Source organism: Acomys minous (assembly GCF_964271855.1).
Source record: "Acomys minous genome assembly, chromosome: 1".
NCBI lineage: Eukaryota > Metazoa > Chordata > Mammalia > Rodentia > Muridae > Acomys > Acomys minous.
In genome coordinates, this window is record NC_140483.1 from 82,182,910 (window position 1) to 82,200,482 (window position 17,573).

Sequence of the window (17,573 nt, forward strand, 5' to 3'; positions counted from 1 at the left end):
TTGTCTTTATTTGTTCATTTCTTCTCTAATGAGTGACTAGTGTTCGGAGGAAGTGTCTAATTCTACTACATTGAGGGTCCTTTCCTTTTCTCAGCGGTGTGAAGTCATGGCCGTTGTCTGTGGGGCTTGAAAACTCTGAGTAAATTCTGAGTCCTCAAATTTTGAATAGAACTAATTTTTTTTGCTCCATGGAAGCTTTGTGATTTTCCCCCTGACTTCATTATTTAGAATTTTGTGATGGTATACCTTGATGACATTTACTTTTTTAAAAAAATCTCCTATGCTGGCTACTTTATATTTTAAATTCCCAACAACCTAGAGACACATCATGCCTTTTAATTTGTGAAAATGATCTTTCTTGATTTCTATTTCTGTTATTTGAGATGTCAACCATTTTCTAATTGTTTTCTTTATACTTTTCCCATTTCCTCAAGTTTCAATTTCTAAAAGCTCTCTCCTTCCTTCCTCCCTCTCTCCATCCCTCCCTTCTTCTTTTCTTTCTTCTTTCCATCCATCTGTCCTTCCATTCTTTTCTCTCTCCATTGTTTCATAGCCTCTCCTCCTGAGACATTGGCTGGTAACTTACAAAGCTCTTTCCATGGAGGCTGTCCTCAGATTGTCAGCTGTCTGCCCATGATTAGTGCTGCAGTCAATGTGGCAGAGTCACCCAGGTGGGCTGTTATGGATTTCGTCACAGCAGCTTGTGGGGAACCTCTGAGTCTTTCCTGCAGATTCTGGGTTTGACTGTCCATGTCATGCATTGTGAACACCAGGAATAGACTTTCTCTTGTGGAGGAGGCACCACAGCAGGCTCGGTCTCACATTCTGCCTTTGGCTGTGGATCTGATGTAAGCTTTCGGTTACTGCTCCAGCACCATGCCTACTGACCACCACACTCCTGCCCTGAAGATCATGGACTCACCCCAGAAACTATAAGCAAACCTCCAAATAAATGCTGTCTTTTAGCTGTTGCCTTGGCCATAGTGTCTCTTCACAGCAATACAACAGTGACTAAGACAGAATGACATAGCTATCCATATTTAATGTAAATTTAAATGGTAAGCTTACAGATGAGTATAGAATTGTGAAACTATCCCACTGTAAAGGCATATATGCCCATCACTTTCAAAACATTCTCTCACCCTGGTTATATATGCATATGGGAATTTAATTTTTGTGATTAAAAATACTAAGCAAAAGACCTACTGTCTTGTGCTGGAGAGGTGGCTCAGGAATCAAGATGGCGTGCTGCTCATGCAGAAGTTCCAAGTTCAATTCCCGGCATTCACTTGGGTGACCGTAACTCTCTCCAGAGGATCTGACCCCTCAGGTCTCCAACAGCACGACACAAAGAGACAGATACATAATCCAAAACCTGGATCTACCATCTTAGAGAATGTGTAGTGTACAACACACTGTTGTTGACCTACTGGTGTTGTGTACCCTCTGAACACTGCCTGCCCTTAATCTCCCCGACCCCAGCCCTGGGAGTGTCCACTGTGTCCTCTGTCCTTGTTTGACTATTTCAGATTCACACAATGGTGTCAATTTGCTTATTTCATTTTATACCTTCTTCTTTAGGACCATCTCTATGCTCTTTTAAATGGCAGGATTTCCTTCTGTTTTTCCCTTCTCCTTTCCTTTATATGTGTGTTGGGTGCATATGTGTGGGTACACGTGTGTGTGTGTGTGTGTGTGTGTGTGTAGTGAACATGAACCTATGTATGTGTGCTTGTGGGAGGCCGTGTTTGACAATGGGCATCTTTCATGGTTCACTGGGGCAGGGTTTCTCCATTGAACTAGATAGTATAGGGATTAGGTGTAGAATGTGTGACCTGAGCTCTGCCAAAGGAAGAAGAAGGGCTGCCATGAAGAAGCAGAAAAGGACCAGGGATGTTAGGCCATATGTGTTACCCCATTTTTTCCAAGAGGAAAACAAGCCCCTTGTATCTTTAAAATGGAACAGCCACTGCAGTGAGGCTCCTGTGGTCCTGTGGAACTGGGGTTTAGGTGTGCTATCTTCTTCTTTGATCACATTTAAAAGGTGTGGTTCCCAGGCTGGAACACAAAGCTTGCCAGAACCTTAAAAAAGTTGTATATATATATATATATATAAAACCCAAAGGGGAGGATAGTGAAGAAAATGTTCCAAGACAAGATGAGGCTGCGGGCTGCGAACAGGACAAGTTCTCAACTCACTCCCATGGAGGGGAGCGGCAGCCGTGCTGTTTTATTTCTAAGAGGAAGTGAAGATGTCCTCAGTACTTGAGTCACCAACCCCAGGCCAGTGGCTAACCTAACAGGAATCTGCTCCTGTGAGGAAGGGAGGCAGAAAGGTTGGAAGAGATCTGTCAGTAAGGGGGGGCAGGAGAGACAGTTCTGCTGGTTCAGGAGCTAGGCTCCTTCACCTGGGCATAGGACTCCCCCTCCATCCCTCAGGACTTATTTTATACATAACAGTTGAAATGAGCCATGGACAGTTTTTTAAAGAAACAAAACAACAGATGGAAACCCTAAATGTGCAATTTCCCAGGCAGTTCGACCTGTATTACCCAAGCATGACCCAGGGAGGAGTTAAAGGACAAAAATTGGAGCTCTAATAGTGGTGTCGCAAGGCTTCTGTCTGAGGTGGTGACTCAGTGGCTAAAAGCACGTGCATGGCAGTGAGCTGAGTTTGATTTCTGGTACCCAAATAAGAAGCTAGGCATGGCCACAAGCTCCTCTAACCTCAGCATTGGAGGGCTGAGACAGGTGGGTCCCAAGAGCTCACTGGCCAGCCAGCCTAGTGAAATGGAGACACGACATCTCAAGGCAATGAGACAGAGACGGAGCATAACATGTGATATCCTGCTCCAGAGGTATCAGATATCCTGCCTCTATATGGGTGTGCACGAACACACAAACCTGAATGTTCACATGCATGAACAAGCATTACACACACACACACACACACACACACACACACACACACTTGCCTTTGTTCCTTTCTAGATGTGTGATCTTAGAAAAAGACACTGGACTTTTCTGAGCTCTCTTCCCAGTAGGGACACCTTGACATTCAGAAGGGTCAAAGAGATTAAGTGAGAAAATATGCCTACTTGTCCTGGCAGGGCTCTGGCATAAAGTGGCTAGATAAATCACAGCATGCCCCCCAAAATTAAAATTCAGACCAACAACAAACACTATTACAAAAACTAAGTGGCCTCCATGTTAAAGATTCACGTTTCTTTTTAATAATGCACGTGTGTGTGTGTGTGTGTGTGCATGTGCGTGTGTGTTCTGTGTGAGGGTTTGCCCATGAGTGTGCAGTTGCCTATAGAGTCCAGAGACATCAGATCCCAGTGGGGCGGGAGCTCTAGGCAGTTGTGAGCCTCCCTGTGTAGGTAGTAAAAACTGAAATTGGTTCTTTGGTGAGAAAAGGATGCATTCTTAATCACCAAGCCAGGCCCCTTGAGCTCCTGTTTGTTGTTGTTTTTGTTTCTTTGTTTGTTTGTCTGGGGTGTTTTTGTATCCTACCCTCGCATGTTATAGGTACATGACATGTTTCCTCATTTTCACTTCCTCATAAACTCATCTAAAACGAGCTCCAGACAGTGCCTTATTTAAATGTGGTTTCAATGATGGGGAGACACAGAGATGGCAAAGCATACTGTACCCTAAGTCTTATTGTTACAAGTAAAAAGGAATAAAAACCTAAAAAAAAAAAAAAAAGAAGCCCAGCTGTGGTGGTGCACACCTTTAATCTCAGCACCTGGAAGGCAGAGGCAGGTGGATGTCTGAGTTGGAGGCCAGCCTGGGCTATAGAGACACTTCCAAAACAGTCAGGACTACACAGAGAAACCCTGGCTCAGAAACAAAAAGCATTAAGCATTCCTGTCTTCTTATTTAAGGTCGACGGTCTGGCATGGAGCTCAGTGGTAGAGCACCACATGCATATGTGGGGTAGTGTGAGGCTCACCAAGCACAAAATACAAAACCAAACACAAACCAAGCAACAAGTTTACATCTGGGATAGCTAATAGCAGTGCTGAAAAGTCTTTTTTGGTAGAGTTTTATGTGAGAGAAGCAGGCTAGGAAAACACAGCTCCCTTAGGACGAAGGAGGAGCTGTGAGCACGCTGATCACCTTTGTTTACACCTTCTGTGATGAAAATGATCGGTCTTACAATGAAAAGGATTTCTAAAGTTCTCTCTAACATTGTGTCATATTCATAATCCATCAGCCATCTTAGATTACTGTTAAAATTATCTGACTCTAGCAACTTAGGGGTACTACTGTGTGACTTTTCCAGGGAAGCCATGAATAAGTGTGTACTTCCAGACAACAGGCCCAAAGTCACACGTACCGTTTAGCACACTGAACCGAGGAGGTTCCTGGTCTTACAGGAACATGAGTGACTCAAAGCAGCTGTATTGCTGCAGAGTGTACACAGCACAGTGATGACTTATGAAAGCCACATCGGAGGTGATGGTATATTTCCTTAGGTTCTTGGATCTTATGAGCTGCCTTCTCTCCAAGAGACAATATTTGAACATGGAAGTTTTATATAACATGGGACAATATAACTTTTAAACACTCAGAAGTAGACAAAACACAGACACTCAAACAGAAAACCATACAGTTAATCTTTTTAAGTATGTTTGTTATGAAAAGACACACATCTGGAAGGATGTAGGACAAGAATGCCCAGCCAAACACACCTAATTAAAACAAAGACTCCAGTACACTGAAGTCAAGACGTGGGTACTGGGGAGGTGCCTGGGCTGCAGGCTCTCTCCACTCTCCGACTACTCCATTTGTGTTACTTCTTTTCCTGACACTTCAGCTCCACTCTCTCCACTGTCAATAAGGATGAGTTTAATTTGCTATAGAGTTGTGTGGTGTCTTGGCTCTATTGCTGTCAACAGACACCGTGATCACATTAACTCTTATAAAGAAAAGCATTTAACTGGTGTTTCCTTACAGTTTCAAAGGTTTAATCCATTGTCATCATGGTGGGGAGAATGACAGCACAAAGGCCCACCTCCAGTGTCACACTTCTTCCAACAAGGACATACCTCTTAGTCCTTTCGAATAGTGCCACTCCCTAAGCATTCACATATATGAACCTGTTGAGGCCATTCTTATTCAAACTACCACATGGGGCAAATACATACACTTCTAGGGGCATGATAGAATCTTATCCTAATAAACCCATTGTAAGTTGAAAATGTGTTTAATCACTTCATTGCCCGTGTGTCTTTGGGAGCACAGACTATTGTAGAGCAGGGGTTTTCAGCCTTCCTAATGCTGTGACCCACATGTTGTTGTGGTCCCTAACCATAAAATAGTTTCTGTTGCTACTTTGTAATTCTAATTTGGCTACAGTTATGAGTTGTGTTGTAAATAGTTTTGGAGATAGAGGTTTATAAAAGGGGTGTCGACCACAGGTGAGAACCTCTGCTGTACAATGTTGGCTGTGGACTGTGGAGGTCATACGACTGGGAGGTGTGGTTTGTTGCCTCTGCCAACATCTCAGGATGTATGGTACATGAATCACTAGGGGGAGGGGAAAGACCCAAATCCAAGATCAAAGGCACAGTTTTTCCTGAAGATGCACACAGCTGTTCCACCACCACACACCCCTACCATCTCCTCACAAGAGCAGAGGATTTCGCCTTTGTGAGCTTGCTGGACTATGAATGAGATCCCCACTCATCCAGGGTCACCAAACTGGTGAATGCCCTGGAGTTGGGGATCAAAAGCCGGGGGAACTCCTGCCTTGGTTCTTACTCATGACAGATCCATGAACACCCAGCAGTTGTCTTAAATGTCAAACAAATCTGCTGTTACTCTCAGTGCATGAAAAATCTTTTAAATGGCAAGAATCAGTATTAGCATTCTCTTTTGTTTCAAATTAATAGCATCTAAATGTGAAGGTCTCTGCTTTGTGACTCACAGAAACACTTGCCAATATTCCAAATTAGATAATTTTGCTTTTAAAGGCAGAACCAGAGATTTATCGTTTGTGGTATAAGGCATTTTAGAGACACTCCTCGGTTCAACTCTGTTTACATCTTAAGGCAGTAACTGAACCAGCCATCATGAGGTCAGATGTCTCCTCAAGGTCATACTTTACCACTGTAGAACTGAACATATGGTTCCCAACCTTGAACCTCAAATATTGCTTCAGTTTAAAACTACAGCTTGTGGGCTGGAGAGATGGCTCGGAGGTTAAGAGCACTGACTGCTATTCCAGAGGTCTTGAGTTCAATTCCCAGCAGCCCACGTGGTGGCTCACATCCATCTGTAACGTGATCTAATGCAGACAGAGCACTGTATACATAATAATACATAAATAAATCTTAAAACCTCAGCTTGTGTAGGATATGGGCAATGTCAGTTTTGTTGTTTTCACCGTCAATCTGTTGCCTTATTAATATGGTCACTAGGCACAGATCCCTGCATGATTCTCCTGGCGCCTCATTTTCCAACAGAGATGTGGCGAGGTCACATGATATAGCACTGGTGCAGTGGCCACGGTCCATAACAAGGTGATACTTATGACAACAGAGTGCTGGAATCTTTTTTTTGAAGCCACATTCTTGTTTTACTGTAACTGTCTGTTCCTAGCTATAAAAGGCAGTCTGAGATTTGGTAATGAACTATTGTAATACCAAAGGGGGGAGTTACTTATGATGTTAGCTAAATTTGATTTTAAAGGAGCCCCTTTGTGCTGAGATTTGCCTCTCTTTTGTGTTTGTTTTCCAAAGAGCTCTTTTAAACGTGGCGTGTTTGGATCTATTTGAAATATCTGGAGGATAACAGTGGGACCTTGTTTACCATTATATACCCAATTCCTTATATCACACCTGGCTTGTGACAGAGAAACAGTATTTAAATGAACAGTAAGCATAGTAATCCTAGCTTAGTTATGGAGGATGCCTGCATTCTCAAAGTCAGAGGGTTGGGAAGGTGGCTCAGCCGGAAAAGGCACCTGCTTCCAAGCCTAATGATCTGAGTTCAATCCCCTAAACCATATGGTAGGGGAGAGCCAACTCCTTCCTACAAGTTGTGCCAGGTGCATGCCCACCTACCCTCACTCACTGCTGAGACTGAGCTAACTGGGATGAGGGGGTTGAAGAAACCACAGAGGTACATACAAAAAGCTGGGCTGAGGTGGGCTGTGTGCTTTGATGAAGATACATCACTTGGCACATTTATTTTCCACATCAAGTGTAGGAGGGAGATTGATTGTATACAGTTGAAGGAGAAGGGGGCAGCAACTCTTGGTAGGAGGCTTCAATAGGGCAGCAGTCTCAGGCTGTAAACACCTGGGAGGAGGAAGCTGTGGCCCTCCACAGAAGGACTGGGGATGGCTTGGCCATTCCCCATGGATCTAGGTATTGGTCCTGGATGGCCACACTCATGCCAGCAACACACATCCACTTAGAACTTCATCTGCTACCACAACGCAAACACTAAATCTGCATAATAAAATATTAAAGTTTTTATTCAGATTGATGTTCCTGAGGAGCGGCCCATCAGTGTTTCTCCCTAATTCACGTCTACACAGAACTTCAGGAGTCAGGGTCTTTGTAGGATAATGTAGCTGGGATGAAGTGAGAAAGGATTAGGGTGGGCCCTAACACAGTGACTACTGTCCTTCAAGACTCCATGTGTCTTGAGTGAGTCATGGGGAAGGCTTCAAGATGACAGATGCAGAAGGGAGAAGTGGAAATGATGGGGCTACAATGCTGACAACCACCAGAAACTAAAGAGAGCAAGCAAGAATCTCACTGTCTGCGCCTTGACTTTGGACTTGTAATCTGCAGATTCCAGAAGGGATGCATTTTGTCATCTAGAGCACTCAGCTCAAGGGACTTTATCCTTAACAGGAAGGAGGCTAAGGTACTAGGTGTGGTAGGAGGCAGAAGGAAGAGGGTAAGATTTACAGGACTAATGGCATCTCATCTAATCTGTGCCCTGTGTATGGAAAAAAGAACACCTGGCTGCTTCAGAGTAGAACTGAAGACTCTGAGGAGTTATTATCTAGAGAACTTTTCCTATTGCAGTCTCCAACAAACCAGGAAATGCTTTCGTATGCTGTAGAAAGGACATCGGCGTCACTCCCCACTCAAAAACAATAGATTAATTATGGGGTTAAAAAGATTCACTAAAACCTGAAAAGCTATCAAACCATATCTGTAAAATGGACTATGAAGTGTGACCTGCAATCTCAGATCCTAACAGAATTCACACTGGAGTTTATGAGGGAGGGTATGACTTCAGAGAGACCAGACGGTCTCCTCCTGCCACTGAGCAGAGAATATATTAATTCAGTTTGGCCACCTGGGGCCCATTTAGTGCACTGGAGCAGTAATTTGCTAAATGGGTCCCTCATAGTAAAAGAGAATGAGTAAACACTAAGCAATTTAGGATGGTAAACCACTAGTAGCTCAAGGGATATACAAATGTGAAGCCATAATTAGATCCCTTGTTCATAATGTACAAACTAAATGCATTACATGGTATATTGTGTCTTTCTGAGTTTATTTCTGGACTCAGCTGAGCCCTGAACAGTTCAGATTGAAGCTATCCCAGCAATCAATTCATGTTTCCATTAAAATTCCAACTGCTTATATTAGAAACAATTTCAAAGATGGTTTCTTTTATCTTAGATCTAAGGCTGTACCCAGGATTAACCTAGAAGCAGAACAGAAAAAGTCACTTATAAATCACACAGCAGAAAGTAATAATATTCTCTCTGCATAGATTTAGCTGTGAAAATACTTTAGCAAGTTGACATCAGGGTTTATGTTTGTCTTCAGGATTATCTTTCAGCATTTTAAGATGTGGTTCTAAGAGGCTGGTGAGATGGTTCAACAGGCAAAGGCACTTAACTATAAGTCTGACAACCTGAGTTCAGTTCCTGGGACCCACATGGTAGATGATTATTGACACCTGTGGTTTGTCCTGGACTTCTGTATGTCCACCAGGGCACAGATGTACATACACTCGCGCGCACACCCATGCACGCGCATACACACACACACACACACACACACACACACACAGACACACACACACACACAGAGACAGAGAATGATAGATAGATAGATAGATAGATAGATAGATAGATAGATGACAAGGGTTTAAAAGAAAGATGCCATCCTTTGTGCATCAGGAGGATCTTGGTTCAAGCCCCAGTACCACAACAAAGTGATTTCTGAGGAGGTGTGGCTAGGCGGGAACACACAGAGGATTGCATTCCCCTGTAATGCTTCAAAGGGAGAGGTGTTGTGTGATGTGCTGGGTTAGTATGATGCATTTCCCACCCCCAACTATTCGAAGCTGCCTGGAAAAGCTTTTATGATTTTTAAATGGAAACTCTTCTCTTGTTCACTGCAATGGTATCGGGTGGGTTGGTGCAGAGGGTCTCCATTCTTACACTTCTTTGCTCTTTACCAATTTGCTATTTTAACTACAGGGCTCTGTTCTACCTGGTGTTACGAGGACAGTCTCCTCTTCCAGAAATTCTCATTTCCTTTCTTTCCTTTCATATCCCTGTTTAGTCACTTCCTGAAGGTTTTGAATCACATGTGGGCCTTCCTTGCCATTCTGCTACTCCCAATGGTGGGATTCCTTCCCACCTTGTTCCTTCTCCTCTTCCTCCCTCATCTCCTTCCCAAGGTCCTCTTCTGTTGTCTCCCCACTTCCCCTCTCAAGACGCTCTCTGCCCCACAAGCCTGCGGACCTAAGCCATGCTCATCCCATTAGCCTTGCCCGGGCGTGTTGGCTTTTTATTGGTCAAACAGGAGTAAGTTTTTAGGCAGCGTTACAAACATTTTTGGGAACGTGAGTCTGCGCATTTGGGCAGCAACCAGACTAACCCAACAATAGATGGTGTTGCTCACTTTCAGCTTAGGTCTGAAAACACCCTCATAGACATACCCAAAGTGTTTCCACGGTGATTGTAAACCCAATCAAGTTGGAGTTAATCAACTGTCTGAGTTAATTCATTTCTATAAAAGCATCTGGTAACAATAACTATAACTTTTTTTTTTTTGAGACAGGGTGTTAACATGTAGACCAGGTTAGCCTCAAACTCACAGAGGTCTCCCATTTTCTGTCTCCTGAGTGCTAGGATTAAGGACACTACCACTAGGGCTTATAACTATATATACATTTTATATTTATATATAGATGTGTTTGCATAATATTACTATAATAAATAATAGTTTTCCCAAATCAAAGGGTAAGGTATAGGATATTATTATTATTGGCTCTTTTGAGATAGTCTCACTATGTAGCCTTGGCTGGCCTGGAGCTTCCGATGAAGAACAAGTTAGTTTTGAACTCATAAAATTCTGCCTGTCTCAGCCTTCCAAGTGCCAGGAAGGACTTAGTCTTTTAAAAACATTTATTATTATGCGTATGAGTGATGTGTTTGAAGTTTATCTAGGCATCATATGGGCGCCCTGCCTTCAAGGTGAGCTATTACATAGGCCCTCCGCAATAGCAGCCCATGCTCTTAGCTTGAGCCATCTCTCTAAGCCTGGAAATAAGACTTTAAAAAAATAATATAGAAAAATTTTTTTTTAGGAATTTCAAAGAATGAAAAATTATTTTTGTCTTGGCTGCTTTCTCTATCCTTCTTCAATGAAACTGTAGATAACCTAAAAACAAGGTTCTTTGACAGGAGTTTCAGTTAGTTCTCTCTCTCTCCTTAGCCAAAGTTTCTTGAAATGAAGCAGGTCCTGGATAGTATGTAATTAAAAGTCTCAAAAGTGAATATCCCGTCTGTCTCCTATCCCACTGTGTCTCCGTTCTAATATTTCTTCCCTTGTCCACTGCTTTCTGTGTCATTACTTTTAAACTTAAAACCGACCGGATACAAGTCCCAAACCAAGTCATTAGCTATTTTTGTCCCAATAGGGGAGAAAGAAGACAGGCTTAATTTGAGTGGTTTTCACGAAGCATGATCAACGTTGTTAGTCTTCATGTGCCTTGAAAAAATAGTCAGAAAGTCCGGGCCAGCGATCCTGTGGCCTGTATATCTGTGTATCACACAAAGACCTTACCTAAAGTTTAGAGTCCCTGAAAGCCCTAACTCTGAATTAGCCTGGAAATTAAAACTCATCTAGCAAGACGGTGAGGAGCAAGTTAATGAAAAACGTTCACGAGGAACGGGTTCAACAGCAGAGGGCACAATATGCCCTGGCTTAGACCAGGAGCAGGCAGTGAGGGTGGGCAGAACCTGACCGTATCTGGGTCTTGTAGTTCGCTATTGGTCTCTCCTGCATGCTCGCCCCTCGGCCGAACTACAACCCCCACAGTGCAACGCGAGCCCCTCTAGCCACCTCTCGCCTGGTCTGCGGAGAAACCTCCTGGGAGACAGCCCCGCCCCCACCCCCGTACGCTCGCGTCACGTTTGTTTACCCTGAGGCCCCGCCCCTAGTCTCCGGCTCTCCCTACTCCGCCCAGGAATGTCGTCATGCTGTGATGCATATTCATGAGCAACTCCGCCCTGCCCGCCTTCCCGCGCTTCATTAATATTCATGACCGAGCTTGGGCAGCAGATCCCGGGAGCAGAGGCTGTCCGGCGGCGGGCGGGGCCTGGCGCTGGGGAGCCGGGGGCCCGCGGGGAGGGCGTGTGGGGGGGCGGTGGCGGCGAAACGGGCGGGCGCGCGGGATGGAACACCGAGACACCGACGGAGTACTCCGGATCGCCACATAATCCCCTGGAACGGCCGTGCCGAACGCCATCGGCGTCTCGCCGCCGCCGCCGTCTCCCACCTTCGCCTCGCCGCCCTCTCCGCCGCTGCCTCCGGAGCTGGGGGGTGGGGGGGCGACGACGCGAAGTCCCGCTACGATGGAGCCGGCCGCCGCAGCCCCTGCACAGCGACTCGCGGACCCCGCGGGTGAGGACCGAGCCCCGGCGGCGGCGGCGGCGGCGGCCGAGGGCGGTCGGAGTCCGGATCGCGCGCTGAGCTCGGCGGCCGCGGGCGGCGGGAACGGCGGCGCGGCGCGAGAGGAGGCCCCCTGCGAGGCGCCGCCGGGGCCGCTGCCCGGCCGCGCGGGAGGCACCGGGCGCAGGCGGCGGCGCGGGGCTCCTCAGCCGGCCGCCCCGGTGCAGGCAGCCGGCGCCGCCGCCAATTCGCTGCTGCTGAGGAGAGGGCGGCTGAAGAGGAATCTGTCGGCCGCCGCCGCCGCCGCCTCGTCGTCCTCGTCGCTGTCCTCGTCGTCCTCGGCCGCTGGCGGCCTCCCGGCCTCCTGCTCGGCCTCGGCGTCGCTGTGCACCCGGAGCCTGGACAGGAAGACGCTGCTCCTGAAGCACCGGCAGATGCTGCAGCTGCAGCCGTCGGACAGGGACTGGGTGAGGCACCAGCTCCAGCGGGGCTGTGTGCACGTCTCTGATCGCCACATGGCCTCGTCCTACCTGCGCCCGGTGCTCTGCACACTGGACACCACGGCCGCCGAGGTGGCTGCACGGCTCCTGCAGCTGGGCCACAAAGGCGGCGGGGTGGTGAAGGTGCTGCGCCCGGGGCCGTCCCCGGCCGCCGCCGCCCCTGCCCCTGCGGCCGGCGATCAGACCCCCGACGCCGAGTTCCGGAGGGACCTGGAGCCACCGCCCTCGGGCAGCAGCACTCCCGGTGTCGTCGGGGCCCCCGCGCGCGCGCCTCCCGCCGACCTGCCGCTGCCCCGGGACGCCTGGATGCGCTGCGCACCCCGGCTCAGCCCCGCGCCCTCGGACTCCAGTCCCGGGGAGCTGTTGGCGGGTGGCCCCGGTTCCCCGCCCCGCGCCCCGCGCCCGGCCTCGGACACCGAGAGCTTCAGCCTGAGCCCCAGCGCCGAAAGCGCGTCAGACCGACTGGACCCGTACAGCAGCGGCGGCGGCGGCTCCTCATCGTCGTCGGAGGAACTAGAGGGCGACCCGGCCTTGGCCTTGACGGGGCCCCCCGGGCCGCCCCACCGCCCTGGCCGACCGGCGCAGCCTAGGCCGCCTTCCCCGAAGACCTCGCCTTCACTGCAGCCGAAAGCTCCGAGGGGCGTCGATGGCCCTGGCGGGATAGCCGCCGAGAGTCCCCGAGAGGAGAAGGCAGTGGCAGCCGCAGCTCCGGGAGGTCCTCTGTCGACCCCGGGGAGGATCCGGGAGACCGCGCAAAAGACGTCTTCGCCGCCCTCCCTGTATGTACAGCTCCATGGAGAGACTACTCGGCGCCTGGAGGCGGACGAGAAGCCATTGCAGATCCAAAATGACTACCTCTTCCAACTGGGATTTGGGGAGCTGTGGAGGGTGCAGGAGGAAGGCATGGACTCAGAGATCGGCTGCCTCATCCGATTCTATGCAGGTAAGGAAGTTGTCTGCACGTTGATGTGTGGCTTCCAGTCTTGGTAGGGACCGCTAAAGGATTCAAGGGGCCTGTCTGATATCGCTGTTTTAGGGATATTGTTCCTAATGTCGGTAGATAGATTGTTCGCATGCCGTCTGTGCAAGCCCTAAACTGAGCATTCTTTAAATCTCCAAGTTTTAGTCGAATGTCCGGGGCTCAGGTTGAAAAGCCAGGTGGACGAGGTGACAGTCACCTGGCAATACAGGAAACAGGTAACACCTGAGAGAGGTACCAGGCCTCTGCTCTGGGGCTTTGAGTTGCTCTCTGGTGGGCAGCTGGGGATTTCAGGTAACTCTCCGACGATTTAAGATGGCTACAGGATAATGACCAACAGCAATCTCTCGGTGATGCCTTCCCTATCTCTACTGCCTACAGTTTTACTACTTACAGGCAGTAAGTGTAGTGTGGGCCCCTGGGAGCTTTGCTCTTGTCAACTGATGCCCTTGTTTGTTCCACTGTCTGCCACGCTTATTAACTCACTAACTCTTCTTAGACATCCGGTAAGTGTGTGTTCCTTGTTTGGAGTGTTGCTTACCCTAGGTACTTTTTAGCTGTGTTATTTCAGTCTCCTCTCCAAGTTTGAATCTTGCATTAAAAAACGAGTTGGCCTGTTTCTGTCGTAGAGCCTGTATTGTCAGAACTGCGGTGGCACTTGAAACAGGCCGGAGTTGTTAATGTCGGTGGTTACTGCCTCTCTGACATGACTTGAACTCTTCTCTAGCGTTTTCAGTATCTGTTCAAGAGCTTGTCCCGGTGTGACCACTGTCCTGCTTCTCCTTTGCCTGGAGGCTTCGGGACTTACATGGGTAGTGGTTATTGTATCTGAGCTTTGTAAGCCACTAGTTAGAAGAGTTCTTAGTGGTCAGAGCTCTTGTTTAGCATAGTTAGCATTGGAGAATGAAAACTTCTGATGTTATATCGTAGGTGTGTATGAAAAGGAATGCTAACAATCCCATGATCCATAGCGGTTCTTCCACAGTCAGTGTTTTTTTTTTTTCCAACATGTGTCTGAGATGCAGTTTAGTTTTGAATGAATTAAGTCTTTAACACCCATATTAAATATGCCAGACAGTGTCCCTGGAGGAAATAAATGTTCCTCTAAGTTTTATTGAAGTTTTTCTGAACTTAAGTGAATATTTTGATTAATATTTGCCTTAAGAAGAAAATTGAATTATAATACAATAGCATTTTCCTGGCGCTAGTATCTTAATGGATAGTGTGCCTTTTAATGTTTTTTTTTCCCCTCACAAAAGTGTAGGAGAAATAACTGTATTTTTTTTTTCCTTTCATGGCTCCTGTAACTTGTGAAATATTTCTTTGCAAAGGCATGAAATAGTAAGCTTGGAAGGGAGAGTATTTTAAGATGAGAATAACAGTCTTTCTTAATCACATAGAGGGCAATGGGTATAAAACAAGGTGTAAGAAATGGATACTATTTGAACATGCTTTTATATATGGAAGGAGCTTTTCTCTCCACTTTGCTCATGACTGGATATGTTGATCAGGATAAATATCTGTGGGGAAGGTTGGGATGTCATAGTTCTGAAATTTAAGTCTTGCATTCTTTTTGGTTGTCTTTTCAGAAATGCTTAAAATATTCTGAGTGGGCCACAAGCAGTTTTTGGTTTATTTGTTTGTTTTTCCTTTCTAACCCATCTCAGTTTAAAAATGATCTGATTTCTAGTTAAATCTTAAATTTCTGGTGTGGTTATTTTTAATCTTTTTGTTTGTTTACGAAAAAGTAGTAATTGTTACCTCCTTCTGAATTTACTGCTGCGTTTCTATGAGCACAACATGTATAGATGCAGGCGTCTGTGTATATGCTCATAAAAGTAACTAATAAAGTGAGCATGCCCTGCACCAATTACCCAGCCTCCTCTTCGGTCTGAAGCCTGGGTAGGCGTGTTCCAGAAGGAAGGGGTCTGACTGTTGCAGAGTGCCTGTTTTGCCACTTGAACAAAGTTGTACTTAATATACTAAGCCACTCTGTACTGATGATGTTTGTCATAGAGCAAAGCTCAGCATCATTGGATGCTATTTCAGTTTTCCCAAGGATCTTTGTTACTAACAGAAGGGCGCGGTGGAAAGGTGATCCCACATATCTGAACGGTGTCAGGACATATGGTAAAGGCTTACCCCAGGCTGAGGAGATTCCTAGAAATTGCTTCTGTGCTCCAGTGGAATATAGGGCAGCCAAAAAGAGGGTGTTGTATTTTGGTTGTTTATGCTTTTGTGTAGGGAGAAGGTAATTCATGTTTTGAATGATCTCCTTTAAGAAGGCACTAGAAAATTGTGTGTTATTGATTTGCTTTGGTAAGTTAAGTGTATTCTTGAATTTATCATTGCATGTCTTTTCTAGTCGAGTTAGGTGGAGTTAAAGATAGCTAGGAGGTTTGAGACCACCTGAAAATATTTTCCTATATTTAAATTGAGCATACTATTACTCTCTGTGTTCTTCCCCTCAGCCACCTTGTTTCTTATTTTCACAAAGCTCTTGTCCAGCAGAGAACTTCATTCTCTTGAAGGTCACTGTTCAGTTAAATTTCAGTATTTATATTCTTTCTCAGATTGTTTAAGGGCCTTTAAAGCTATTTACAGTTCCTTTGAATGGTTAAGTGTTTATTTGGGTAAAGTAAAATCGAAGTCTTTAATGAAGTCGGTTTTGGATGAGAAGTGCTACCTAATTACAGTTACCAAAACCTTAGTTTGAAAATTGTTACTGCACCTATCACAAAAGCATTCTTTGAGTTTTAAAATAGTAAGGAATTCAGTTGGGTTTGTCTAATGTTCATTAAGTCTGCTAATTATGCTAATGTTTACTTTCCCTTAAAAAATCTTAAGTTTTACTTGAAAGAGTAGTTTTAAGTTTAAAAACAAAACAAAACAAAAAAAAACAAAACTCCAGGAATCCAGTTACCTGATCTAAGATAGGAATCCCTAAGCATGAATGAGCTGTTTTGTTTAGGACTCCCTGGGGCATCGATGTCACAGAGCAGTAGTAAAGTCCTATTTAAATTTTTTTTCATCACCTTTTATTTTAGCTCTAGTTGTTTGCTTGGTTCAAACTGTAGCAACAGGAAAGGTTGTTGGAGAACACACAGTGCACCTAGTGGTTCTCGGAAGATGCGTTTCTGTGGGCTTCCTTGGTAGTCAACCTGTTCCTCTTCTCCTGTTTCTGCTCTTCCTCTCTTCTGGAAATGCTCAGTCCTTCCATGATTTCCCACATGGAAGCCAAGACGAGGCTGTTAGCATCGCAGTGTATTGACAGGCAGGTTCTTATTACTGTAATCACAGCAGTACTGAGTAGTGTGGTTTGGACATGTGACTGCAGTGTGTGCTTCAATAGAGCTTTCAAAGTACAAAGAGGTTTCATCTATTTTGTTGTTTTGGTGCTTAACACTTTGTTATGTTCACTTATTTGTTATTTTTTATTTGAAGTATGTGAGATCTTTTAACTATAGTTTGATAAAAACCATACATTGCATTGTTATTGTCTTCAAAAATACAAAAGGGCTTTTACCTAAATGATCTCATTTGTCTTTTCAAGAAGGATTGGGGAGGTGTCCTTGGTGTCAGTCTTCTCAGATTGATGATCTGAGGCGCTGGCAGAGCTGAGGTGAGGGAGCAAAGATCCTCTGTTTTGTAATTCAAGTCACTTTCTATGAATTGGTACTGAATTTCATTTACACTTAAGTTTTCACTAAAAGCTTTGGGAAAACATGCTATGTTTATAATGAGGTGCTACTTATTATGGGCTAGTCCTGTATGGGGTTCCTTGTAAAGTGCAAATGATTGTATTTTTATCACATGGCCTTAAAAAATGTAAAGAACTGCAATTGACAAGTAAAAATAGTACATAAAGCATGATACTCAACGCTGATAAGGTTTACATAGTGATTAATATTTTATCCAAGTATTTGTTTGTTAAATCTCCATTGGGAATTTATCTGAACAGGTAACTTGAGAGTAGGGTTTATATTTCTTCTTGCAAATCAATGAAAATACCCATCAATAAAGAGCGTATCTATTTGAAATTAGAATTACCAATATTTAAACAATAAATTGTGTGTTTTTCACAATTTCTTGTATCATTTCTTAGGTTCTTAGGTTGTGTAAGAGTTACAGAGCAAGCCTTCTCTGGATTTCACTCTAGTATTTTGAAAGTAGTGGTGGCTTTGTACTCATAAAAATGGCTGT

The 17,573-nt window shown here is 45.4% G+C and overlaps 1 protein-coding gene across 1 annotated transcript in view; it reads left to right on the plus strand.

The window, feature by feature from the left end:
* The first annotated feature begins 11,707 nt into the window (after positions 1 to 11,707).
* Positions 11,708 to 17,573, plus strand: part of PHLPP1 (PH domain and leucine rich repeat protein phosphatase 1) — a 207,145-nt gene continuing 201,279 nt past the window's right edge. The window contains exon 1 of the mRNA XM_084787940.1: positions 11,708 to 13,334. Coding sequence (XP_084644066.1) covers positions 11,855 to 13,334 — 1,480 coding nt within the window. The 5' untranslated portion in view covers positions 11,708 to 11,854. The remainder of the gene's footprint in view (positions 13,335 to 17,573) is intronic.